General features: G+C 37.3%; 1 protein-coding gene across 1 annotated transcript in view; it reads right to left on the bottom strand.

The window, feature by feature from the left end:
- Nucleotides 1–260: 260 nt before the first annotated feature.
- PTAR1 (protein prenyltransferase alpha subunit repeat containing 1) overlaps nucleotides 261–27638 on the bottom strand; it is a 38303-nt gene continuing 10925 nt past the window's right edge. The window contains exons 3-7 of the mRNA XM_055698805.1: nucleotides 25092–25158; nucleotides 20313–20417; nucleotides 16395–16608; nucleotides 11549–11862; nucleotides 261–10977 (exon numbers count right to left, since the gene is read on the bottom strand). Of these exons, the coding sequence (XP_055554780.1) occupies nucleotides 10680–10977; nucleotides 11549–11862; nucleotides 16395–16608; nucleotides 20313–20417; nucleotides 25092–25158 (998 nt within the window). The 3' untranslated portion in view covers nucleotides 261–10679. The remainder of the gene's footprint in view (nucleotides 10978–11548; nucleotides 11863–16394; nucleotides 16609–20312; nucleotides 20418–25091; nucleotides 25159–27638) is intronic.

Here is a 27638-nt window from a genome sequence, read left to right as displayed (position 1 = left end):
TGTCTATTGCTAGAAAGAGATCTCACCGCTCATCACCATCCTTTTATAAACCAAGCTTGAACAAAAGATATAGGAATGCGTAACTGCCGATGTTTAAATAGATAGAAAATAAGTCTGCTGCCATCAACTAAATTCACAATAGGAGACACAGTTCCTGTTAAAAGATTAACACTGAGAAGAGATTAGCAAGAATTAGGAAGGATATCTGTTAATAAACAACGAAATTGGAGTCCAGGATTGTTGTCACAGAAAACAAGGACTTTTTTAGGAGATGAAAAGTTTATTTAAAAATTGCCAACATTTAACAAAACGATTTTACACTATGTTCCATTTTCTACAGAAATACAATAACTTACAGCTGTGCTTAGTCCATTCTGTCACTAATACATATAAAAACAAGTCTGCTGATAAATATGTGAAAAAAACCAATCTATTTACCAACCACCACTAAAATAGTACCTGTAAGTTTTGGAAGACATCTGCATAGAATAGTTAGGACTGTAGGGGTGTTTGTTTTTTTTTTTTCCCCCCCATTTTATTTTGTACTACTAGGATATGTAAAAATTTAATTAACATGCAATACAAAATAAGATAAAACAAGGTAAAACTCAAGTGTGCACAACTGGAAAGCAGCGCTAGGATGCCCTCCTACGTTTCTAATTCAACATGAGAAAACTGAGTATTTTACATGGTGGAATTTCAACTTCCCTTCACAATAAACCTAGTTTTATAATCACAAAAATCTATACTTGGCTAGGTTCCACTGAAGATTGATTAAAGGTTTGGAGAAAATTGCCCAGTACTAGATTAACAACAAATAATTGTAGAACATATCAAATCAACATTAAGTAGATGCATTTTAAAAAGGAAATTACCTGTTGCCTAGTTATAAGCATTTGTGAGATGACAGGGTGACTAACGTGCAGCTTATTGTTACACCAATAAATGTGTATAGCACTTCTGGAGAACAGCAACATCTAAGCTATTCACTATTAAGACTTTCTCCCTTTGATATTGCATCAATTATCACATGGCACTTAAAAGCTAAATGGGGGAGGGGGGGAAGGGGCAGGAAGGCGGGGTAGCTAGGAAGCTTTCTTAGCTATTGATACCCCACAGTACCCAAATTCTTCTCTAGCTGCCCTTTTAAACCTGTAATATTCTACAGCCTTAAGAGTTTATCCCCAACCACAGTGCTAATAAATATACACTATTCTGCTTTTATCCTTGAAGCCATAAATACGGCCATTTGTGAGAGACACAATCCATCACACTAAATATGTCAAAGCTACCATGTAGTGGCTGATATCCTCTCCACAGCATGATCCTATGTCAGTGAAGTCAATAGGAATTCTGTTCAAGATTTAAAAATCAAGCAGATTCAAAACAAATCAACAACCAGATCCTGCAAATTACTTCTATACAAGGACTCGGGAGGGTCTATTTCTCATACTAAGCTTTGCAATTTAATGAAACCCCAAATTAAGTAAACCAAGATTGTACATATCAGCTCAGGACCTCCTTACATGTTCTTTCTACCTTCAGTTGCAGCAGCTAGTAAGAGGAAAAAAAAAACCCAATAAACAAAAACCCAAAACCAAACAATCAAACTGTATGAGCAGAACATATTTGCTTTTTTAAGTTTTGTATTTAAGATTATGAGCAGTACTTTCAGTAATGCCCTGTGATTTTAGGTGCTCATTTTAGAACATCTGGAATGAATCACACTGTCTAGGAAGAGAGAGGAAAGGTGCTGGCATTTTCCAATAAAATTGAGCCCTTTAAGGAGTGCTCTGAAATATAGTAATTCAAAATCAGAAGGCATCCAAAATTATGAGTAACTTTGAAAATCTTTTTTTATGTGATTAATTTTTATAAAAAGAACTTGAGAAAAATATTGAAAATAAAGTACCAAAAAGACTACTTGTTGTTTCTATTCAAATACCAATTTTAGTTGCTAGTCTGTGTCTTGACATACTTTGTCCTGTCTCCTGTTGTAGTTGACTGGCTCCCAGGTACGTGATTAATGAGGCCAGTGTGCTTTTTAACTTGAAATTTAGAAAAACATGTAAATATCTATTAATGAAAAACTAGAAAGAATTAGAAAAACAAGAGGATGTTACAAACCGTATAACGTTAACAAAACACGGTCTTGGGAAAAGGAATAGACACCATAAATATGTCAAGCTGGGCCAGAACAAGATAAGCTTAAGGAGAACCAAATGATTAATGAGACCAATCAGAAAACTTGTGGTCCTATATGTGAACTAGTCTAATTAGCATACTAAAAGATTCACCCTCGAGCAAAGAAGGGCCCTTACTAACAAATACCCCTCCCCACAGAACATGCCAGGTGAAAAAAAAAAGAATGGTGTACCTTTAAATGGAGACGAGGCTTCTAAGAATCAGTGATAATTAAGTGCTACCAAAGGTAGTTATACACTTTGAACATTTGTTTACAAACTGTTTCACTCTGTATTGAGAGAGGTAGCTTTTGTGGATTACCACCTAGTGCCCTTCTTTACACAAAGGAGAATCAAAAGACAGAAATACCTTGACTAGGTGTACGGTGCCAGTTCACACACCAGGAACAGGCCCGCTTACAGAACACTGTGATGACAAAGCACTTAATCCAAAATACGCCTGTCTGTTCCTTTCTGCAGGACTCCTGGAAGGTAACCTCCAGGTAGGACACTGGCTGAGCGCTTCCCAGTTCTCCCACCTTGCAAGATCTTACAAACCCTTTCACCATGTCAAACACTCTCTACAGGCACTTGGAATAAAGCCCGCCACTAGTAATTTGGTTTGTGTATGCACATATTAGCCCAAGTATCATGAAAGTAAGCCAGACCAACCAGGGAAGCAAGAGATCTTGCTGTTTCCAGCAGAAACCCTGATGCTGGCAACAACCCTGCCAGATTCAGACTTCATACATATCTGCCATGGAAGAGTTCTGTTTGCAGACCACCAGTGTTATAAAGAAACAGCTGTACATGCAGGATTCACCTTTTCCACAGGACTTTACATATAGTTCTGCTGCCCAACAATCCACCCACACATATATGCACACTTACTGTGGGAAAATAAGTATAGATGATTTATTCACAGATAAGCTCTCTACTGATGACAAAAAAAAAAAAAGAACCCCCTCTGAAAGGAATTAATCCTATGACAAAGTACAACAAGTGAAGAGCAAACTTAATGCTTTGTGTTCACTATCCTGTAGAACACTGCTCATTTATCAAATTACTTTCCAGTGTCTTACTGTCATGTCATCATTTTATTCTTTCTGCTACAAAATCTACCATTTATCTCATTTATCTGCATTGGAAATCTACATAAAATTTACAATGGTCACAACTGTGGATCTGAGAAGTTTTCATAGAAAAAATATTAAAAATATTTAAAAAATTATATTTTAAGCCAGCTGTACTTCCCCCTAATATGAAAACTGTGAGAATTTTTTCATGTATCTTGACAAAATACACATTTTGCCCTACACAGAATAGTACTTTGATGGATATAATGGTCTTAAAAAATTAGCGTTTAATGGCTCACTACCTTGGACCTCAATGCTACTTAAAACCATTTAAGACATCTACTATTTCTATTACATGAAATTAAAGATGACATTCCCAAGTACACTTTTCAAGATGACTACCCAGTTTTAAATGTAGCCACTTCAAAAAAGAAAAACTGGGACAAAAGGGAATGGACACAGTAAGTACAAATACATCTTGTCTTGTAAAAGCAAGTTTTTTTTCTAATTTATGTAATTTTTCAATAACAGGCAATACTGCATTAAAAAACCCCAAAACATCTATCTACTCATTCTATGCAGCCATTCAGGAGATCTTACTGTATTAATGACATTCCAATTTTATAACTTTATTCACAATAAATGTACAGGAGTACGTCATCCACAAAAAGTTCTTTGTTTCACCATAATTATGTTCAGAAGGTGTCCTGTGAAAATACACACCTCACTGTGGGTTATCCCCATCCTCATCTATACAGTAGGATTAACAGCAGGTTCCAAATGGTGCAGATAAAGATGCTTAATAAACTAGACTTCAGTCAAGAGTTCTGCTCTTCAGAATAGCTGCATCGTACTTTAAGTGTCTGCCAGCTATCAACAACTAAAAGCTTTTGCAATTCTAGCATTCAGACTCCTAACATTACTTAAAAAAAAAAAGAAATTTAAGATACATAGTGCATCTACACAGATACTGTAAAAAGCTTCCCCGTCATTACAACACACGTTTTTGTGAGGTATTGAATAATTCCTGTTGAATAGTACTAGGGAACTCAGGGAAGAAACCCAGCAGCTGTCAGGAGCTTCCTGTAAGACTGCAACAGCAATTTAAGATACAGAATAACACTATGATACAGATGAAATAGTAAGGTCTAGTGTGAATCATTAGGTACAGTATTAGCATGTGGATAGATACAAAACACTATGCTAGACAAAAAAAAATTAAATCCAGTTATTATGTTTCCCTTTTTGCTTAAATCAATAATTTTAAACTGTAAAAATGTACCCTAATTCACTACAATAGACTATGCCCTGAGAAGTAACATTACACACTAAGTAAAAGCCATTAGAAAGTGTCAGGTCTATAATTCAAAAGCATAAACTGTCTACAAGGAATTTCTTGGAAGCACATATTTCCTCCATTTTTCAGCAGTACATTGCTTCTTCAGCAGAAAAGACTAATAAAAGTTTATGCTGATTGTAGCTTTCCCAACTTTAACTACAAGATTTTTTCTTTTCCTCTTTAAAGTCTTCTGGGGAAACTAGATGGCTTCATAGATAAAGCTCTTGCTTTTCACCTCTGAAAGAGGATGTAGGCCTAGTATGAGGTTCTGAAAATAATGAGCCTGACTAACTCCACTGAAGGACATCAGTCAGAGCACTTTTTGGGAGGTAGTCAGAGTTATCTAAACATGAAATGAGGCCACCTCACCAATGCTTTGCTACATTCTTCTTTGCTGGTTGGAAGAACAGAGGAGAGGTTGGGAAGAAAACACACCTTTGAGCACATGGGAGAAAAAAGAATGAAAATTATCTTAAGACAGGGGTACTGAACTCCCTTTGGAACTTATTTGAATGTTAAGTGCATTTGCGAATAGGTGAGTTACCCTCTTTCCTTTGTATCTGACATTAATAAACAGTAAGATCTAATTGTAAAGATGTCTCATCACCAAATGAATACAGGACAAACATGCATTTAAAAGTCACATCTACATTTCACTTCACTGCTTCTTTTTTCAAAATTGCTCTAGAAGATACAACTTAGGAGTTGTGGGCTTCTTTTCCCCCCACACTGTTAAGTACAATGGTTCACTTCCTACTAAATTAAAAAAACCCTAAGCAACATTCTTCCCACACAGAAGGCAAAACAAAACTAAGCAAACAACCTCATCCAAAAATTCAATCAAGTCTCTGAAAACTCACCACTTCAATTATTCTCTGGTAGTCACATTTTGTTTGTTGTATTATATGTTATTGTGAAAAAGCAAGCTTGTTTAGTCTGGCTATGTAGACAAGCCTTTCCAAACCCCTTTGTTTCTGCTCATCAATATTATACAGTACTGTTTCAAAAATTCATTCATTATCTACTTAGGGAAAAAAACCCACTCCTGTCCATAAACACTAGCTACACATTCTAACTAAGCAGCACTAACACAAAACTGGAAATGCCAGAAATTTTGATTGCAAGACAGAACCTAAGCTTTCTCACTATGTTACCACTTTACTTAATTGTCTTAAAATAAGTTCTATATAAGGTTATTAATCAAACAGTATAAATCGACAACTTATGTTTCCCATTATTTAAATGACACAAGGATTTGACTGTATAAAGAATATGTAAGAAGTCAACAAAACACTAATATGCAGGCATGAATAGATTAATACTAACCAGAGCAGCTATAGCAATGCGTTCCAATAACAACTTTATACAATTTTGTTATTGTAGCTATCCTTAATTCTGCATGTGTTGCTCCAGTGACTGTTAGCACAGAAGATAAACCAAATGCCAGGGAAATAACAGTTAATGTATTTAGCAGAAGAGAATTCAATGCCTTAAAAATGCGATTCCTTCTCATTTCTGTAGTTTCAAATTACATTTGTTCCTCAAACCCCTTTGTTTCTAGCACAAATAAATTCTACAAAGACTAATCTGGTGAACAAAAAGAATTTGCATCAATTCAAGTGAGACCTACTGCTGCACAAGATAAAAATCAGTAAAGATGCTGAACTTTATATGAAGACATTTACAGATGTACAAAGTTTGGGGTTTACATTTGAAGGAACTTCAGAGCGAGAGCTTTGTATTCTGTGGCTTCTGCTGGACATTTTCTCCACAAGAATGTTCATTAACTACATTCTAATTCTCTGACCTCTGAAAAACAAAACAACTGAAATACATTACTTAGAGTAGCTATACTCAGTAACCTTTAGGAATGTTAACTACCAATGGTCTGAAACCACTTATCTTTTTTGCAAGTAATGCCCTGTGGAAAAATGACTAAAGTTATATTGTAACATTAAAGAAATTTTAGGATAAAACTGCAGCTGCTACTTCCAGGATGGAATGCAGTTGGTACGCAGGGAATCTACTCCCCAGTAGTTCCCCAGGCAACACAACCTGCAACCTTAGCACATGCTACAAGGAACTGGGTGGGAGCAGGGGTGGTCGGGCAGAGTGAAGACACCTTGGCTAGGCCCTGTTGTACTCCCTGCAGGAAGGGGAACTTTATGGTACCACGTACTGATAAACTGCACAGTAGCTGTCAAGGAAGGAAGGTAAGGGAAGATGTCTGCTGTTGAGCCAGTAAGTGTGGTGAAATTGCTTTCCTTGGATGAACTTTACTCATTATAATACCAAAGCATACCTCCATCTCAAGGTAAGCCTCCAAGGCACGACCACCCCTCAACTAAGCATGCGCTCTATTTTTTTTTATTTGATTGTACCTTTAAAGGTAAAGCGAGAGAATTTTACACCTATCAGTAACAAAAGTATGTATGACTAGTCACCCAAGCTTCACCTGGAAGTAAAGAAATAATAGGAAAGTAAGTTAGGAAGGGGAGAAATTAGGGAAGACTCCATCATAACTGCTGGGATTGGGTGACAGGCCAAACCTGTCTTCTCCCTCATAGGGACACCTATCAGGTAAGAACTATACTCTATGCGTGCTTAATGATTAACTTCAGCTGGCTTTTATTATTAGATTTTGTGCGTATACTATTTCACAGTTGTTCTTGCAGTCAGTGTACTATCAATGACAATCTTGAACCTTAATCTGTCACAAATCTGTATAATATAAAGGCTCTCAGCTGAGATCTGTTTTGTGTGAGTTTCCGGCAACTTGAATAATTGATTTGACTAGTGTATCTGTCACCATAAATCCCTGACTGGGACAGTCTAATCACCCTCCAGTCTAAACACCCTGCAGAGTCTCTGCAGCGAGCTGTGACAGGCCAGTTGGATGCATTGGTCTAGTCTTTCCTTGGACATTGACAGACTAGTTGAACATAAAGGGTTGAGGCAGGGGAAACTTCCCCCTGAACGAGAAATGACCAAATGACTCTGCAGTTAATTCTAAATGGTTAGACAGGTATGTTCCAAAGATCATAGTTCCAGAGCATCACGCATTTGTGAGCTTAATGCAATTTGCTGTATCTCTTCAGTCATTCCATGTAAGAGGCTTCAGGACATTGACAGATTCAAGTAATTTAGTTATGTATTTTCTTCTTTCATATAATTTATCTTGTTACCATGAAAAACTTAAAGCTTGATTTTGACAGCTTGTTGTTTGCATTTCTTTCAAAAGGGAAGATATGACTTGTTTCAATTTAACTTTTAATGTTTAGTTTTCTGTATGGCAGAGTCAGGTCTGCAAACATTTCTAAATGTAACTGCTCTCGCTGGATTAAAGTAAAAAAAGGCGAGGCGTGGTATTTAATCAGGTGTAGGCTTTAAAACCCTACACCTAAAAGTCATACTACAGCCATCAGTGTTTTGTAAAAGTAGTAAAAATTTAAGCACCATCTCTAATCAGAGCTCTCAGAACATTTTCCAAGTATGAAAATACTATGTAACATTCTTCAGTTACATAGGAACAAGTATCGTCTTCCTCCAAGCACACGTAACTCATGCTGACATCAATAAGAACTGCACACGTACATATGAGGGCTGCTGTTTGATCTTAAGTGTTTATGATGGAATGACTGTCAAATTCAATAGCACAGTACTTCCACGACATAGCTCTAAAAGCCAACTGAGACTCCAGATTATAGTCTGGAAGAAATAGATAATGGGTTTCAAGACAGATTCTAGTATAAATCTTTCACTGTAAAAACCTCAATCATTCTAGTGCAAGAAGAGAGCATCTTCTCCTTTCCACAGCTCAAGAAACATTTCTTACCATGCTCCCACTTCCCAGTCTGCTCCTGCCACCAATTTTTTTCTCATGAATAGGTAATTTTTGCCAAGGTAGACAGAACACACAACTGCATTACTAAATGTCTTAGGTAATCTAGGATCAAGAACCATGATCCTTAATACATTACCAGCTGACTTCACACTTTCCAGGTTCATACTAATCATTAATGGGTGGGATACTGTTAACAAAGCTGACCTAGGCTACTGCACATGCCTAAATGTATCTTTCATACTCAAAATTAACATCAGGTTCTCTAGGGTGGGTAAAAGTTCTTGCTCAAGTTAAGTTCTTAAGTTCAGACTCCAGTTTGTACTTGAACCCACCCGTTTGTCAGTGGTCATAGAGACAACACCGTACAATGAAATTATCCTCTCAAGCCATTCCCACACCACCTTCATGCATCAATTACAGTTCTTCTGCAACTAAAGCAATCAACCAAAACAACATCCCAGAGCACCTCAAAACAAATGACCATGTAATACACCACCCTAGCTACACAGAGAGAGGTGTGGATGCCCACTGAGACAAAGCTGTGCCATGGAGATGCTCAACCTTAGGTCAGTCTTATCCAAGTACTGTAAACAAAACTGTACATTTAGAAGTGTCTCTGTTAGCTACTCTGTGCCTGAAATGAGTTATGAACATATTCTCAAAGGCTAGAGGTGGTCTATTTCCATTTTGAATTACAACAGTAATGCCCATCCATCAAATTATTTAGAACTGTTGGAATTCCACATGGTTTGAGTGCCTTTTTTCTTTCCAAACTATACCTTTCGAGCAGGCTACCTGTTTCTTTTTCTCCCTCACTGCTGCTCTCTCTGCCCAACAGAAACAGCAGCTTGAAACTCAGAAGTCAGGAGGCACTTTGGGCAGGAGAAATATAAAGCAATTCTGGTGAAGAGTCTAGCTCAAAAATTAATCCCCTCAGTGATTATACTGTTTGGAACAGAGGCAATGTTGCCATTATATAAACGTCTACAGTTGTACAATATTTCTCCCCTGGGTCTTTGGACCAGCACAATTAAATTAGTGTAAAAAAATCCCTTAATATAGAGAAGTTCTAAGGAAATGTCAAAATAAGCCATTCACGTTTAATTTCACTGGAATAGAAATATGTTTCAAATTCCCTTAAAATTTACAGTTATGTAAACAGAGATGTATGGTTGGAGAAGTGCTCTTAAGCAAGAGTCAACAGAAAAAAATACCAAAGATTGAAAGTCTGCAAAACAAAAGTGAAGAAAGCGCTCCATTGTGCTCTTTTTTTTTTTTTTCCCTCAATTATATAGTCTCAGTGACCAATCAAAAGAATTACTTTTACTCCATCATCAACTGGACTTGCGTGGTCTCGGTTAAGTAACAAGTTACCAATGTGTGATTTAGCAGGCTGAGATTCTGTAGTGTACATAATACATTCAAAAATGTGTATCAAGTGTCATTAATTCTGGATTGTTGAGATAAAATAAATAGATAAATACCAAGTTGGAAATGAAGGTAGTCTGTTCTAAGAAAAATATTTCCAAATATAGTTCTGACTGTGTCAGTGCAAACGTGGGTTTGAATTATTTTCTGTCACATATTCCTGTATCTACTTTTCAGGATTTCAACTTCATAGACTTTCCTACCAAACTCATGTGACAACTAATAAGCAAACAAAAACCCAGTTACAATAGTAAAAGGCATGGCTCCAATACTGTTACCAGAGCCTTAAGAAAGAGACATTGCAGTATGGTGTTCTACCAAAGGTTGCTAATGAAAAAGTAATAGCACTCATAGCTGAATACAGTCTGAATCCAATAAGGTTATTAGCAAGATGCTGCTATAGTAAAGAGGAACAATCTAGAAACAGGTTTAGCTGATACTGACAGATTCTCCTGTACCTTTTCCAGACATTGTTTCAAAAGCATTTCAGACATTTTTTTTTTAAAGCCAAATGATTCAGAGTTCACCTTAATGCAGAATTTATAAAATAAGAAAATGGCATGGTAGAAAGCTGACAGAGTGATTTCTTAAAACGGTTAAAGAACAAACTGTGTTTGGTTACTAAAAAGGTACGCTAGTTCTTTAATAAAGTGACAGACTTCTACTCTGAATATGAACTTTAGGACTGACCATCGAAAGGAGTGAGAAACACATGGTTAGCTAAAACACTTGCAACCAAGACATGCATTTGTGTCTGAAAAGAGAATATTGCACTAAAAGAAGAACCCTGAAGGCTTTAAACCCCTCCTTCACTGACCTAAAAAAGTAACTAACCACTTTCTATAAGCAGTAGCAAACCTGGCTTGGTCTGCATCCCTACAAGTTGATAATACTTGATCAATGAATTTGTATTCCTTTTCTGGACCAAGAAAGTCCTGCATAGGAGCACGCTTCAGGCGTTTTGTTTCTTGGCTATAACCTTGTTTGCTGCTGGATTCATTCAAACCATCAACATCCATTTCATCACTGCTGTCCACAGATGATAACACCGCACTCAGATGAGGAAGTCTGTTGCTTAGATGATGCTGAAGGTAGAACATACACCTTCTTCAGAGGAAAAGGAAGGAAAAAAAGAAAAGAAAAGGAAGAAGAAAAAAAACAAGTCATGCACTGAAAATAATCTGCTGTTGCTACTGAACTGCTCCAGTTCATTTGCCATCCCACCAGATTACCCCAAAAACAGGCACAAAATCTGCTGTCACTCTACAAAAAAGGACTCAGTGTCACCTCGGCAAATCTGCTGTTACCTAGTCAGGCACATAAACCCATCCGGCAAAGCAGAGTTTTTCTGCAGCTGATCCATCTTCTGCTATCTTTTGCTCATCTTTTGCCCTTTAAACATTTTAAGCATGTGAAGGCTGCGCACAGTATCTTGTGCCTCTTGCACAAACTATAGGGACAGGTGGAGCTTATATCAAGATACTTAAGCACAATCAAATTTTCCATTTGATAGTTCTGATTATGCTCTTGAATGTTTTCCAAAGGCTTAAGATATGGTAGCTTAAAAATATTTTATTGAGTAGTACCTTTTTAGATCAGAACAAAAATTTGTCTGGAAACATCAGGCAAAGAACAATCCACAAATCGGAAAGACACTCTTTTGATCAAGTCCTCTTACCTATGACACCACAAGGTTTCATGCCCTGGGTAAATATCAATCAGTTCAGTGCAGAGCTCCAACTCTTCCTCTAAACAGCGGGGGAGATCCACACTCTGCTCTTCCACACAGGCAGCTTCTGCCCCTGCGCTCTCCTCCTTTTGAAAGCTAGTGTTTTGCTTATTTACCATTTGATTTTGTATCAGTACATTCTTGTCAGTCACAGTTCTGCCTATCAAGGAATTGAGTAAGAACTGGCGGTAATGAAATCCACTATGGTCTGAGACATGCATGGATACCCAATATTTAGTGGATGCAAGTTCATCAAGGAGAATCTGAAACAAAAAGCAGTGATAACAAAGTTATCAATCAGTGTACAGAAGGAATCTATTACCGCTGTTTCTGTATTAAGGTAACCTCTTCTCTGTGGATTTTAGCCACTGTGGTAATGGTTTAAGAACACAAACAGAAAACCGAAATATCACTGGCCCTTTTCCACTGTGTGCTGACAAGTATCTTGGCATCCCTGCACAAAAGAAATTACACTTCTTCCAAACTCTGAAAAGGTAGCTGTGTCAGAAACCTTCCCACAGGGTGAGGGAAAAAAAAAAACCAGATCACTTTTGATGAGAAATAAACAGTGGTTTAAGAAGCTCCATAGTTAGGAATAAAACCTATTTAGAGGAGGCAGAGGGTACAACAAACTACATGGATATCAGTATAGAAGTATTTTAACTTTTGTCAGAAGGTGAGTGAGTTGCTTAAAAAAAAAAAAAAACCACAAACCAAAAAAACCCTACTAGAACAAATGGTTGTATTTCATTAAAGGCTTTAAATTCACTCCTCACATTGATCCTTCTCTGGAGTATAAACTCTCCAAGAAATCACAACTACCTTTTTTCGTTTACATCTGAAGGCTGTGGATAACACCTTACCGTTATATTCTTGCTTTTAATCTTTTTTTTTTTAAGCTACCTACATCACTTAACAGTACCAGCTGATGCAAAGCAATTTTCATAGGTGCAAGTCTTTCTCTGCAGCACAAGCAGCACACCACCCACAAAGAAAACCATGGGAATGTGCAAGACTAGTTATACAGCTGTGGTGCGTGTGTTCTGAAAGATATTAGAGCAAATACAAATGACATAAATAGTGCCTTCTCCCTGAGATACTCAACATGCTTTTTTAGGTCTTGACAAGGAGACACCAGCAAACTGAAGGGCACTATTAAGTAACAGCCCACACATGGGGTTTTTAAGGGGGCTGTACTTTAAACCACAAGATCAGCTTCTCTCTTCTCAGCAGAACTCAACTTACTATTTTAAATTTCTGACCATTAAAATTTAAAAACCTATTAAAAACAACATAAGGCTCAATGGCAACATCAGAAAAATCAGATTAGTCTTTATTCAGCTGGAACTGACACTATGCACATTATGTCCAACTTAGATCTTAGAATAATCTGATTCATTTACCAGACACGTTTATAAGCTACAAAGCTATGAGGGAACATTGTAATTATGCATTTTAATGCCTGCACAAAGCAAACAAATGATTTCCAGCATCACTCCTCACCTGAACTAGAAAACCTTTTAGAAAACCAAGACAGAAGATTGCCATTAAACCTCTTGAGATCTACAAAAAACAAAGCCTCTCCTCTAGGAACCTCAGCGTAACAATGGAAAATGCTTCAAACAACTGGAGGTACCAAAAGCCAGCTAATGTCTGAATTCCAACAGTGGAATTTGCTTTCTTAGCAAGCCAGTTTTCTCCATTTCCACACTGAGCAGCACAAGCCCTTTGCCATTTTTCCATGAAGCAAACTGAAAATTATATGAAAACGCCTCCCTCCACCTCCTTGATAGTCTCTCAGCAAAGGGCTCTCTTCTGCTTTCAGCACTGAGCTGAGTACCACGGAACTGGCATTCTGCTCCAGAACAGGACATAAGTGCTCAGTGACCTTTGCCTCAATCTCTGGATCTGTACTCCTCCTTACATCCTCCCTGACCCTGTGCTTGCTTTTTAAAAGTGCTTACCCGCCATAAACTGCAGCCAAAGATTTCCTCCCTGGTCTGGGACACTTGGAAAATTAAAACTGTATCTGAGGCAAGAACTTTTAAGGGTAACCAGATAAATATGGCAATGTCCACTCATGCAAAAGACAGGTACCTTCGAGGTCCAGTCAACTAAAAAAAGCCAAGGCCGTACCGGGGATATCTACTGAATAATTACTTTTTGTCTTATGAATCCACTTCTGTCTTCTGGGCATCACACAAGAGAGGCACCACCTCATGACAATGACCCCACCACTTGTTACTTCACTTGTTTTTTTGTTGTAGGGCCTGATGAGTCGCTCTCCATCCTGTAATTATGATACTGAGTATTTCTGTCTAAAGAAAATGAATAGTTTGCCCATCCCTGCTGAACTACACCCTGTTTTCATACCTGTACAATTTCTCTGAAGTATCATGATGTGTATGGATTTTAACAGATGTATACTAATATTACTCTCTTACTCTGGTTCTCTAATTACACACCCACCTACTAGTAGGTGTCTGAACCTCATGTTTTCTCCCCATTAACCACCGTACTGTCATGTAAGCATGCTGGAGTCAGGGCTTTCTCATCCTTTTCCAAGGCAAGTACTATAATACCAGAAAGATTAGATTGGTTTGGAACAATCTGTTCTTGCCAAATCCTTAAATGGTATTAATGAACACTACTCAAGCACTATATAAACTTGCTATTGGGTTCAAATACTGCAGGAAAAACAAACTGAGATTTCTATGTTCAAAGAAGATGGTTTTTACTGTGTAGTGTAAGAAAGAAGAACCATCTATATTCTGTGAGAAAATCTTCCTACAGGGCCAAAACTTTCTCCTTTAGCATTCTGTATCTTTTTCCCAGAGCTTGAACTGAGATTCAGTCTGCAGAAGCATCAGGATTACCAACTCAAAAGAAAAAAAAAACCCTGAACCCTACCAAACAACCCACATCCTGAAATCCTCCAAAGTGGGCCAACAGTTTCATAAATTATAAACCTGGTTTTGAAGTCTTATTTCAATAATATCACAACATATTCATAACATTTCCTGGCCTCTGTTTCCTTGTACGCTGTAACAAAAACTGCCTCAAACTACAGGCAAAGTTTGTATTGTAGCAGAAACATGACACTAAATAATACAGGGTACTCTACTCACATTTGAGGCAAACTTGCAATGCCACTAAAAAGATGCACTCATGGTGTCAGGAAAAAAAACCCTAGAGACAACATAGAAATTTCCCAATGAGTTAAACACGCTGCTCAAGGAACAGTAGCGCCAGTGAAATTTTGGCAGAGGTAATAAAATCCAGTTGGACAGAAAACTACCACTTCCTTAGTAATCAGCCTAAAAAGAAGGTCACTAGTGGAACTGGGATGGCAGGCAGGCAAATGGAGTTGGGAGTGATCAAACAAATTTAAAACGCTTCCTTCACAGGCATGTTTTGTGACTTGTCACACAAAGCACTGACAACTGCCAATGAATAAATACACCAGAATAATTCCAGTTCTGAGACGAGTTATTCACAATACATTTTTTTCTGTTTCTTTAAATTAGTAAGGAATGGCAAGTGCAAAAAGCACTCAGGGTGTTCCTGATCTTCAAACTACTGTTGTTAACTACAGCATAAAATGACCCAAGTTTTAATTAACACTGCTAACATTCCCCCCCCTCTTTTTAATAAAGCTATTAAAGACTTATGTGAAAGCGTTAGAGGTCTATATTAATAGGAAACAGGGACTAACTTCTAAACTCCAATCTATCCCAATCCTGTAATTCTCCCGAGTTTTCCATAACCACCTTTTCATACAAACTTGCCTTCCTCAAGGAGTCTAGAACATACTTGCTGTTTACTACTAATTTGATACAGCTGTTTTTAATGCTTCCCAGTTGACAACAGAAAACACCAGTAAAATAACATCTATTGCTAGCAAAAGCTGGCTCATAAATGACATAAAAATACATGCTATACTGACTCAACAACCTTCACTAAGTTCATCCCTCACTCCTCCGCATATTTACAGAATGGCAAAATGCAGCGGCTGATGTTAAAAATGTGAATGACACATCATTGTATTAGCCTAATATTCACAAGGAATTCACCTAGCAGCTTAGAAACCACAGTATTATAAAACTGCCTATGCAATTTTTGGTTCTGTCACATTCATTCAATTTGCTGTAGATCTCAATGTTTTAGATACTACTATGTGATCTTAAATATTTGCCACTGCACAAAACATCCCTGCTGGAGTTGAAATAGTTTGATCAGCCCTCAGTTTAAATGCTGTCAAAAGATACTGTTGGAGAATAAGAAACTACTCACAAACACTACTATGCTTTCTCTGAAATTCCTGCTGTCTCTACCGAATCCTTCAGTATTCTGAAACCACAGAGAAGCTGAATAAGGGTATCAAAACAAGACTTTGCAATACATCATCAAAATAAAATGTCAAGCATTATCTTTTTCTCTATTAGGAATTCCACAACTAGTGTTGTAAGAATTTTCAGTTGCCCCTTCTTTATTTCAGCTCAGTCTCATACATCCTCCTGCCACAAGTTCACTAACAGTACCAACAAACAGAACTTTGTACACTGGCAAGAAAAATCTGTTCTTTCTGCCGAGCAGAACCTGCCTACACCAGCAAGAAAAATGCAAAACATACCCATTGCAGTATTTTGCCTGTCTTTTCAAAAACATTCTTAGCTACCTGTGCTAACTTCATACGATACTTCCCATCCACGTCATAGGATCTGCTTGGCAAACCAGTATTTTTTTTTTTCTTAAGACAAGGAAATTTAAGACTTTATTCACTATTGTATTATACCTTGACAGTCAGCTTTCCCAAATGCTGTAAAACCCAGATGCGATGGGACCAGGCATTGTAGTTGCTTGGATATCTCCCAGCAGCTTCAGAGCAGACATTCATTTCTTCCTGTACTAGTTGGTGAATTCTCTCCACAGGTGCTGCTCCAAAGTTTCCTTTAGTCACAAGACTGGGCAAGGAGTTTTCCTGAATTAGTTGTTGCAGCACCCATCGTCTGGTTAAACGATGTACAGTGTTAATGGTGAGAGAGCAATTTTAAGAGGAAAAAAATGTTTTTTCACTTATATAAATCAATCAAACCTTATGGGTATTTCAATTATTAACTAGATGATGAATAAGTAGTAAACATAACCATCTGAAGTCTTCCCATACTGAAAGCTACGAATTTATGATCACACTCTAAAATAATTTAACTCTGCTGTATTTGTTTGCTTGCTGTTAAGCAGTCATGGCTACTTACAGTATGCTAAAATAAAACAGAGGGAAACAGCAAATTTATGAAAAAAATGCAAGGTCTGGATGAGATTTCTAATGAGCAGCTCTTCAGATGCTTGTATAGCACTAAAATAAAGTATCCAAAATGAGCCAGAAAAAAGTGATTAAACAAAAAAAATAATTACCTGTGCTTTGTATTTTTTACATTTGTCAGTACTACACCCAGCAACCCAAATTAGTTTCCGTACATCAGCAGAAAGTGCAAAAGACATACAGTTTCAAAGACTGCTGGTATAACCAAAACAGATGTTTTTACTGCTGAACTACACGTATTTGATTTGAAGTGACTAGGATAAGCACAGACTCCTAAATGTTTTTTTTAATTTTACTTTGGACTGACTATTAATAGTAGTTTAGTAGTATTTTGAGAGGTGTCCTCAATGCTGCAGAAAACATGCATCTGCAGACCCTGCACAAAAAGTCTGCTACAAAAAGGGATCACAGATATGCTGACTTCCATAAAGCAGCAAGTGTCAAGAGAATTGCAATGGGCCAGTGTGGGATGCTCTGGTCTGCGACTGCTTTTTCTGTTTTGCACTGGCTCACATCGGTTCCAAAACCAATTAATTGCTACTTTCAGAAAGGTGTCACTCCTGGTTAAGAGAAATCAATAAATAAAATAGAAATAATAAATTCATTTTCTTTAAAAAGATAATTCTGTTTTGCAATTAATATATAAAACGGTGTATATATATGCATATAACATAGATAAGCCAATCACTGTAAATATTTGGCAACCATTCCACTTTTTCTCTCAACATATTTATAATATCCTTGTTCACTGGTATTTTTCATTTATACTGAGTCTTTTTCTCTTGGTTTTTTAAAAAAAGATTTAAACTATTGGTAAACAATGTTAAAGATAATTTATAAGAATGCAATCGTTAAACTGACTGTTTCTCAGCAGAAATCACAAGCAAAGATTGAAGGATTCATACACTGACTTGCTATGTAACATTTGTTTTAACCAAATATGTACAGCCAAATGAACCATGGTCTTTGACTTCTGTGTAACTTTAGGAAACGCAGTAATTTTGAAGACTTAATTTTTGCTTTTCAAAAATGTTTTTGATCTGAACATCACTATCTAGTATTTTTTCACTTCAATCAGCAGATTCACAAGAATTGGGAAATTCTAAAAATGTCTAGGCACAAAAGCCAATGGGTAGAGGGTCATTTCTTTAATAAAAGATAAATATTTATTTCAATAACATTGAATTCTGAGTGAAAACATAGAAAGACAAATTATTTTGATCCTAAAATAATTTCAGTTTTTTAAAATGAGCATTTTTTTTAAAAAAATCAAATACGTTTTACAAAATCATGGGCAAAAAATACAGGCTTCGTAGTCTCTGTGGCTACAACAAAAAAAAATTATAAAATGAAACCTGAGCTTCTAGTTGAAATTAAATTCTACACTTTTTGCATGGGAGGAAAGACAGACAAGCACAACCTCAGAAGATTTCAAATGTATTTATGGTACCTGTTTAATATCATGTTATTATTTTGGAGGTTCTTATGAGAACGTTTTCTCCAATAGATTTGGGGGGGAAAAAAATCCAATTTCTTCTGTCACTGTATGCATGTTCCTATTACTATTACCATTGCAGTTCCTGAAATTACTGCAAATGAACACAGGATATTCAGTGACAATTACGCAATCAATACATATACTGACTCTATATGCACATGATCTAGCTGAAATCCCTCAAAATGTACAGCAAAAGACCATACGGCAAAATGTATGGTCTTTTGACATCTTTAGTGAGTGTACCTCCTATGTGCAAGAAAAAAATATTTTAGATGTGTTCCACTTAATAATTACCCTGTTCTACTTTTTTGCACTTCTGTTTGAAATTTGATATCATGGGGGAACAGAAAACACAGGGTTAATTATGCTCATGCAGAAAGAAAATTTTTGCACATCTTAATTTCTAGCGTGTATCAATCACAGTCAACACATCCAAATCCAAGCCAAACAACTGTACAATCACCCTCAAATATACTTTTCTGATTCAGACTAATACCAGACAGAACAGAAACTTACAATGCTATTAAATTATTCCTGATTTAAGATTGCACAGACATTCTAGACAGAATTTTTTATTATTTCTAAAAGGTAAATAAGTACTAAGAACCTACCCTTCTGACTAATTTCATAACAATGTATTGATCATCATAATGATGGTTCAGCACTAGTTACATGCAAAAAAACAGTTTCCAGTGTTAGCTACCACATAGGAAAGGCTAATTCATGACAAAACACAAGATTTTTTCCCATTATTTCTACAATACTCCTTTTGCTTCAAATAAAGCTATCAAGCAGCATGAGTCAGTAGCATGGAGATGATGAAAAGCAGTTGAACAACAAAATTAAAAGCCATCGTTGCAGAAATTTGTCAGTGTTGTTGCTATATCAACGCCACTAAGAAATAAATTAACAGAAATCAAGTAGATGTTTATAAATTAAATGCCTAGGAATGTTCCATGTATTACACTCTAGATTCTACATTAACTTTGTGAATTTTAAGGTCATGTACTCACAGAGAAGAGTTTACCAACAACTCCCTCTTCCAAAAATGCATGTTATTAGTATGACTGAAGCTTTATTTTTGATAGATTATGAATCCCCTAATGAGGTATATATGTTGCGTTCAAACCTCTTTAAGGCTGTCTATAACAGGATGAGTTACCCTATGAAAAACACCTAATGAAAACAACCACACACATACCAAGATTATTTATTTCTTTTTAAACAAAGTTGAGCAATGGATCTGTAGTTTATTCGGATGTGCTGCAGGCATTTTACGTACATGCAGTCAAACTGAGACGGTTAGCTTTGTGCATTTGAGTAATTCTGGAGTTATATTTCCCAAAAATACACTATTTTAATATTTAGTAGTGGTGACTTAGTGACATTGCTTAAGTTAGAAATTATAAAAATAAATTCACCAAACTAAAAAGACCGGTATTGGAATGGAAAAGAACCCAACTTTGGGTATAAAGATTAGTTTTTACAGATTCTTGTCTTTCTCAAATGCCTGTAGACAAGCAACACAGTAATACACTGGAGGAGGGAAAGGGAGAAACACAATGCTCAAATGCTCATTACAGACAGAATCAGAATTCTCAGGCTGAGAATTTATGCAAGACGTGATAAACCTTTTTGAAAATTTACACCACCTCCAAAGTTTATTAAAAAAACACACGTGGCAAAAAAGTCACGTATGATTTTACTTGTAAGTGTAAAATATAGGCAGGCATCTTCAAAAGCCAAAGCACAGTACTGGCTCAAAGAATCTGCTGTATTTCTGCATGTCCTCCTTCACCTACGGCTCTTCTTAACACAAGTTCAGTAAAAAAAAGTGCCTAGAAAAAATGTTTTTAAGCTTGGGGAGGCAACAGAATGCAAGGGAAACAAACCTATGAATCCATGTTTCCGGACTCTTTGGAAACTTTGTTAACGCCAGTTTTCCAAGATGCAAATCTCTAAGTGGATTTAAAGTGCCAGACAGTATTAATTCTTTCCTACAAAAGATAAAATAAATTTGTATGAATAAAAGAAATTACCTGAAAACAGAACACAATCCCAGTAACAAATATCATAGTATTTCCTTTGCATCATAATAGAACTTCACTGTCAAACTACAAGAGTTTAAGAAGCCTCTGGCAGATTAAGCCGTTCCACCATTCCACTCTGCTCTATATATACGCAGCCTATTTAATGAGGCCTAACAAAATTCATCCAGATCAAAGAACTTCATCTTAAACTGAACACATACAACCCATTGGTTCCCAAACCTACCCAGAAATCACCGATCTGTATTTGATTTGTGGCTCTTCATCACATTTTCTGTTACTAATCCAAAAGCCAAGCAGTTTGGGCTGTATGAAATGCCTGGTGAGAATAACATTGCTTTTATCTGCACACCCTTAAAGCATCTTCATAACACAGGCAGCTTTTTTCTTTTCTTTGATGCAAGGGCTGCCAATAGGGTTACATATATGACTGAACATTCCTTCTTGAATCCTCAGATCATTCTGTAGATCTGAAAATACAGCTACTTTTCTGCACAGCCCCCCTCCAACTCCCCCCCCACCTGTAGTTTTAAAATATGGTTCAAGGTACAGTATCCAATATCCCTAAATTTAGAAAGAAGTGGGAAATATTCTCTGTGTTGAATGTTTTTCAAACTTAACAGAAAGGCTGAAATCACCAATTTATCGCCAACTTTACTTACGTGTAAAACAACTTTTGGTTTATGAACATAAAGGTTTTCTTTAACAAAACTTGAATGTTCATTCAACATAACCCTTCCCAGAGTACCTCTGACACAGAAAAGCGAAGTATAAGTCTGTATTTATCTTTCTCAGCTTCTTTGCACAGAATTCCCTGCCCCACATGCTATTATTCTTTCTAGTTTCATCACTCTTACTGCCAGTCCCAAGCGTGTTTGTAAACATTGCCCCATCACTGCTTACTCCCAGGACATTAGTCTCAACATCCTATTCTCAGTCTAGTCAACAGCAGCTTTGAAGTAAAGATACAGTAATTTTTACCATTTGCAGACAGGAAACATGCATTTTCCAGAACCTCCAGAAGTCAGAATTAAAAACTAAGAGTGCAAGAAGTAGAAGCTATTTTGGTATGGGTCTGGTGTTTTGGTGTGGGGTTATTTTTTGGGTTGTGAGTCTGTTTCATTGTTGTTCATTGGTTGTTGGTTTTTTTTCATATAATTTATGGTTCATCATACTAATATGCATGACAACAGCTTCAGCAAGAGGAACACTAGCAGATGAAGAGCAGGTGATCAATTTTCAAACCAAAAAATGGGGGCAGGGACACAGACGAATTACGGTCTGAAAAAAGCTGCTCTCCAGTAAGAAGGTAAAACTGTGGTCTGACATGGAACATGTAATATGGTTTTAAAGTAACGGCCCGAGTCTCACAAATAGATTGACATATTCCTTTATGTAGGCACTTATTACCATTTTCTGTCTGCTTTGGAAGTTTCCAGTAGAAAACTGACTCCACCTAGTACACTTGCTTTGTGTTGTATACCCACAGTCAGAAGCTAATGGCAGCAATACTAACAGTGAGCAACATATTTCAAATTCAAGAAAAATGGTGAGATGTATACATCTAGGCACTAGCCTAGACCCTTCTTCTCTACTGAACTGGCAGCTGAACAAATCCTTAAGGAAGTTTTGCTCCTGACACCTAGTGAAGTCAGTACAGAACTATCTGCAGAGGTCAGAAACATAGCTACTGGGACATTTGTTTTTATCTGCATCAAGTTTCAGCACTCTTCAGATTGGATGCATTTAGCAGGTGCTCAACAGGAAATCCAGGCATACCAGCCAGGAGTGGCAGACTGACCAGACAGTGCCAGTGCATTGACTTACGCAACCCAAACAAGAGAAAGACAGGGAACGTCAATGCTGGAGCAGGTGGAATAATTGCTCCATTACTGCAATGCAAAAGGTAACATTTTGGTAACACTTACCATAAGGACAACGAAAAAGCCGCCTAGATCAGTTTAACACTCAAAACAAATGCATGTACATACTTAAGAAAGATTTAAATAACCAGGCCACCTACCTCCCAAAACCTAAACCTGGTGAAGAAATTGCTCTTTCTATATTAAAGCATTAACTGTGAATAAGTAGGCTCACGCATATTTACTTTTAAAGTAAATTTACTATTTTGCAAAGTTGAAGAACATTACAGACAATTCAGTTTCACTGCTGTAGCAGAAAAGCAGCTTTCAGCTTCACAGATTTTCAAATGAGAGATTTTCCCATTCACAAGTAAGGGACTTCAATCAAAAGTATGACTGAAGTATCCCAAATAAACCTCTTTCAAGCTCTTTCAGCAAACGTTCAAGTTGGGATATGTAACTTCTATTGCCTATTCGCTCTTTTGCCATGTGGACCACCTTCAGAATTCTAGCTCCCATAAAAGATAACCTGAAATGATTTTGACTTGCCTTGTGTTTTTTCTGACACCTTTGAAGTCATTGGTATCTGACAGGAAAAAGTTTGACTTTTAGAGCGTCTTGTTACCTACTGTCATTTGACTTTCAATCAATTGCACATGCCAGCAAGTATACAGGCAAGAACAAGAACACCTATGACAATCCTTTCCAATCACTTACATAAAGATTTGGGTCATTTTCACTTGGAAGGGTTTTCAACTTCTAAAAACACAGGATAACTGAAATTATGATTAACAACCAGAGCTGTCTTGCTGCCCATTCAGTGTAACAGGGATGATTTCCCTTCGAAATCTAAGAAGTGACGTCTCCTGTTTTTTAGCGTGCCTTCCTACACCATACAATTAGCTCTTGCTCAGTTCTCATGGTTTAGCTTAGTCTCTGCCCTTCTATAGCTTCCCTTCTAATTAAAATAAATAAATAAAAGATAAACCTACGCAAGCATATTACAATTGTTTAGAATAGGTAATCTGTCTTGGCTTCGGAGCTAGTTCTTCCTAGCACGTAACACATTTGAAGCTTTATCTTCTCCTGTGCTTCACTAACCAGATGAAACTTTCTGTGATTGTCAGCTGAGCTTAAATACTCATTAGCCTTGCACAATGCCCCTCATATCTTTTTGCTCTGACAAGTCCTGTATCCTTTCAAAGGTAAAAATTTCCTTTTTCCCATTCCCAAACACTCTTCCTGTACCTTCAATTTCAGTGCTATTGAGTCAACCTCTCTCACTCTCAGCAGAGAACAACATAAGGAATGGCCACTGGCCAAGAATTTGGGGAGCAAGGTCACCTCCTCTAGTAATTTGTATACTTTAGTAAACCATAAACATCATAAAGGAGAACACAATCCTCATTCATTATTTAACATTTTTCATTCCATTTACAACTTTGAACTACTCCTCTCATGTCCATAAAAGCAAACTCAGCTGTCAGGCAGACAAAAAGTCAGACTGATAAGGATGAATGCATTTGCATTAAGAGAAGTTTCCACAAAACCTAAAACAAAAACCTTAGTTTTAAGTATCACAACATTACATTACTGTAGTAGTTTCAGTACTTATACATGCTCCTAACTGGGTTTTATCACTTGAAAACTACTCAAACCCACACACTTTCATGACAGTAAGCCCTTCGCTTTCACTTTAATTCCCCTTTCTTATGCCTGAGATGCTAGGAAGATTCAGATCACAGCCGAATCAATCAGAACTACATCAGCAGCAAAAGAAGAAAGAAAAGGGGAAAAAAAAAAAAAAAGGTGCTGAATCTTATCTAGGGCTGACAGCTACCTGCAGCCATCATCTTTCTAGGTCATCTTGTTAATTTTTCCTACTACAATAATACATCTTAACTACAAAAGTCCTATTTTTAATGAGAACCCTCCCAGACACTAACATATAATTTTCTGTCAGCCCTTATAAAATTATTCCTTTAAGACTGTCTTCAGTCTTACCTAGGCAGCAGAAAGGTAAGATTTTCTCACCTCAGAGATTTACACAAAAATTAACAGATGACAGGGTTGTAATGAACTGTTGCTTCTGGGATCCATGAAGAGGAAGGAGGTAAATTCCTGCTCCTCCTCCATAATGACTCCTGTGCAGGTGCTGCAGCATGACCAATGGTGAAGGCAGACTAATTCAAACAGGAACATGAAAGGAGCAGGGTGGGTGAGAATGTGTCCATAACAAAGGATAGCCACCATCCTCCACTTCTCTTGCAGTGTATCTATTGAGGGCTACTCAGCTTTGATCCAGCTGCATCAGTAATGGCAGCAAATTGAACTGTTATCTCTAAAGGACTCAGGTATAATACTCGAAGAGGGGTAAAAAGAAAACAGTGAAGACAGACAGCAGACATCTTTTCGCTGAATCACGGAGTGCTCAACTGGATAAGCCCATGTAAAGGTTACAAATAGCCTTCCTTAACTGACAGAAGTGGCAGTTCAATGGGATTTATATCCCAAAAAAACCTTGAGCCAAACATGTGACTTCACATGCAGCAGTGTAATCTTTAGCCTGCACTACAAAAAAAATAAAGCCAGTCTCAAGCTCAAACTATCTGCAAGACATACAAGATAGAAGAGATTTTCAGTGTTCTTTCAGCACTCCTTAGCTGGAAGTTCTTATGTCACTAATCAGCACTTAAAGCTTACAGCTGACTTGCTTATAAGGCCCAGGTCTTTCTGAGGTCATTCCCAGAGTGCAACCTACCTCACATTCCAAGCAGTGGTGAAGTCAGGATTCAGCAGCAGCAGGGTACACGTGATATCTATTAGCTCTAAAACAATTGAATAAGAGACAAAGATTAGTAATGACAAGCACACAACAGTGTTTTCTCTGCACTGCCTTACTCCCTGCCCTTCCTCAAAGTCTCTGCTCTGTGAGCTGTTGTACCTATGGATGCCTGCCTCTGCAAAACACTGCTCTGTCTCATTCCAGAAGAAATGCTAGCTTAATTTAAGAGGGAGCAACATCTGCCATATACTCCCTTTTCATTATTTAAAATCATGGACTTCTGTCTGACTAACAACCTGCATCTAAGAAGTCTGCAGCCGGCCATTTCTGACCTCTGTCTATACTGCTACGATCAAACACACAGTATGCCCTCAGTGAGGGACACACATTAAAGAGAAACCTTCAGTATTTAATAATTTAAATTGCAGACAAACTGTATACATCAAACTGAGATTCTTCAAAGAAAATCCAACAATTTTTAAATAAAACACTACCATTAAAAATATACCACACTATTTCAGCTTAAGTCTCAGCTGCAGATAGCTGCCATATACATTATTACAAAAGATACACATACTATAAAAAAATCTGTAGCTAGGAAAATGAAACACCTTAACATGAATTAGGATCACAAAATAACTCCACTACTTAACCGCACAGAAAACACTTTAAATACATTCTGAAGTGACAGCCTTGCTTTAGACTAAGGTTTTAAGACTAATCCACTACTAGAAATAAAAACAGAACGTTTGTTTGCATCCCTGCATTTAAGCACTGCAGACTGTAGATTTACCTATTACACTTCTTTTTAGCAATGTTGTAAAAACAAAACTGAGGTATACAGTTCTTGAGAATGGAATAGTAATTTCACCGTAACCTAGTCTTTCCCTTTCCCTTTGCACTCCACTCCACCATTTGAGCAGTTTTGGGTCCCACCAGGGTAACAGCGTGGATTCATGAAGTACCTCCACTTACGCATGAGAAATTAAATATTGTCACTGTGTTGGCTCCCTCGAACTCTACTCTCAGGAGACACAGCATCACATCAGTTAACCTATCCGGCAATCAGTTCTTAAATTTATATGGTAATTTTGCAACTGAATAAGAAACTTGCTTCAAAACTGAATGCCTATCCAGGCTTTTACTGCCAAGAAAATCTGGCTACATTCTCATCTAATCAACTGCAGTGCTGCATTGCACCTCTCCCCTGGGCTGCTCCCCCGTTAGGCCTTGACATTTGTGTAGTAAGTCAGGCCGTTAAGCACACGTTGACCATACCAGCAACTCTGGCAAGGCTAAGGTGTGGAATGGCACTGTCTGTACCAGAACTCCTGTTACCTGGCCAAGGCAAGGAACGAGAATGGGGACCATCAGTTATTCCCTGACAGCCCTGGAACATTCCTGACCCAGATCACAGCCCGAGTGGAACAGCACTGTTGTTACTGGAATATTTAAAAAACTACTGACTCAGGTTACAGCCTGGGCAGAAATTTACAAATTACTACAGCAAATCATTTCACTAAATTATAAAGAGTAGTCCTAAGTTAAACCCTCTGAACTCTCCTGGACTACAATAGGCTGCAACCAGCACCTCCTTGTGAGCAGGATGCTGCTCAGAGCTCGTGAATGCTCACATCTGTGAAGTCAGGAGGATCGCCACCAAAAGCTGACAACAGGGCCTGGGATGAATTTTCAGCTTCTCAAGGCTCAACACTTCACCCAGTGAGAAATGCAAAGGTGCAAAGGCATTTGACAGAAGTATTTCACTGAACTCAAGGGAAACTTTTAACAGGTATGTAACTTTCTATGTATCTCTATGCGTCTATTCCTTTGTGTTTGTGTGCACGAATTAGGTACGTCATAGCAAGCAGAATTAGAATTAATTAGATACCCCATAGCAAGTAGAGTAATACCATATCAATAGTTAAATCACTGCTGTTCTGAAGTAAATCCTATTGATTCACTTTGTAATATTAAATTAGTCAATGATTAAGTGCTACTCAAATCTTGTGATCCACCCTAAAACTGTGAATAAACCTTAGACATCCTTTAGATAGAAACCTTTGAAGTCTGAAACTAAGATTGGACCTAGCCACAGCTAATCTCTATTAGGAGTTTAGAAAGCCAGGGTGTCCACTCTGAACCTTGTGACTCAACAGAAGGACTTCCTTACTCTTTGTATTACTTCCATTAGAAGACCAAGTTGAGACTAAGCCTGGACCTAGCCGCACCTAAGCTATATCAGGAATTTAGAAAACAAGGAGGCCTACTCTCAACTTTGTGACTCGGCAGGAGGGTTTCCCTTACCCTTTTACATTTTTAGTGTCTGTGTAAATCATTCCAGCTTAATTTTAATTTGTATGCTTCAACCATGCAGTAAGTAACAGTGAACACTGCCACTGAACTTTGTGAAGTTGCACTCCCACAAATTCATATTAAAACTATTTTCACTAACAGCTTTTATGGTGAATCTTTAAGTGACCTAAACCATTCATTCACAAGATCACCCTGCATTTAACATAC

This window comes from Falco cherrug, chromosome Z, assembly GCF_023634085.1.
Source record: "Falco cherrug isolate bFalChe1 chromosome Z, bFalChe1.pri, whole genome shotgun sequence".
Lineage (NCBI taxonomy): Eukaryota > Metazoa > Chordata > Aves > Falconiformes > Falconidae > Falco > Falco cherrug.
The sequence above is the reverse complement of the archived record's forward strand: the minus strand, read 5'-3'. Positions and strand labels throughout refer to the sequence as shown.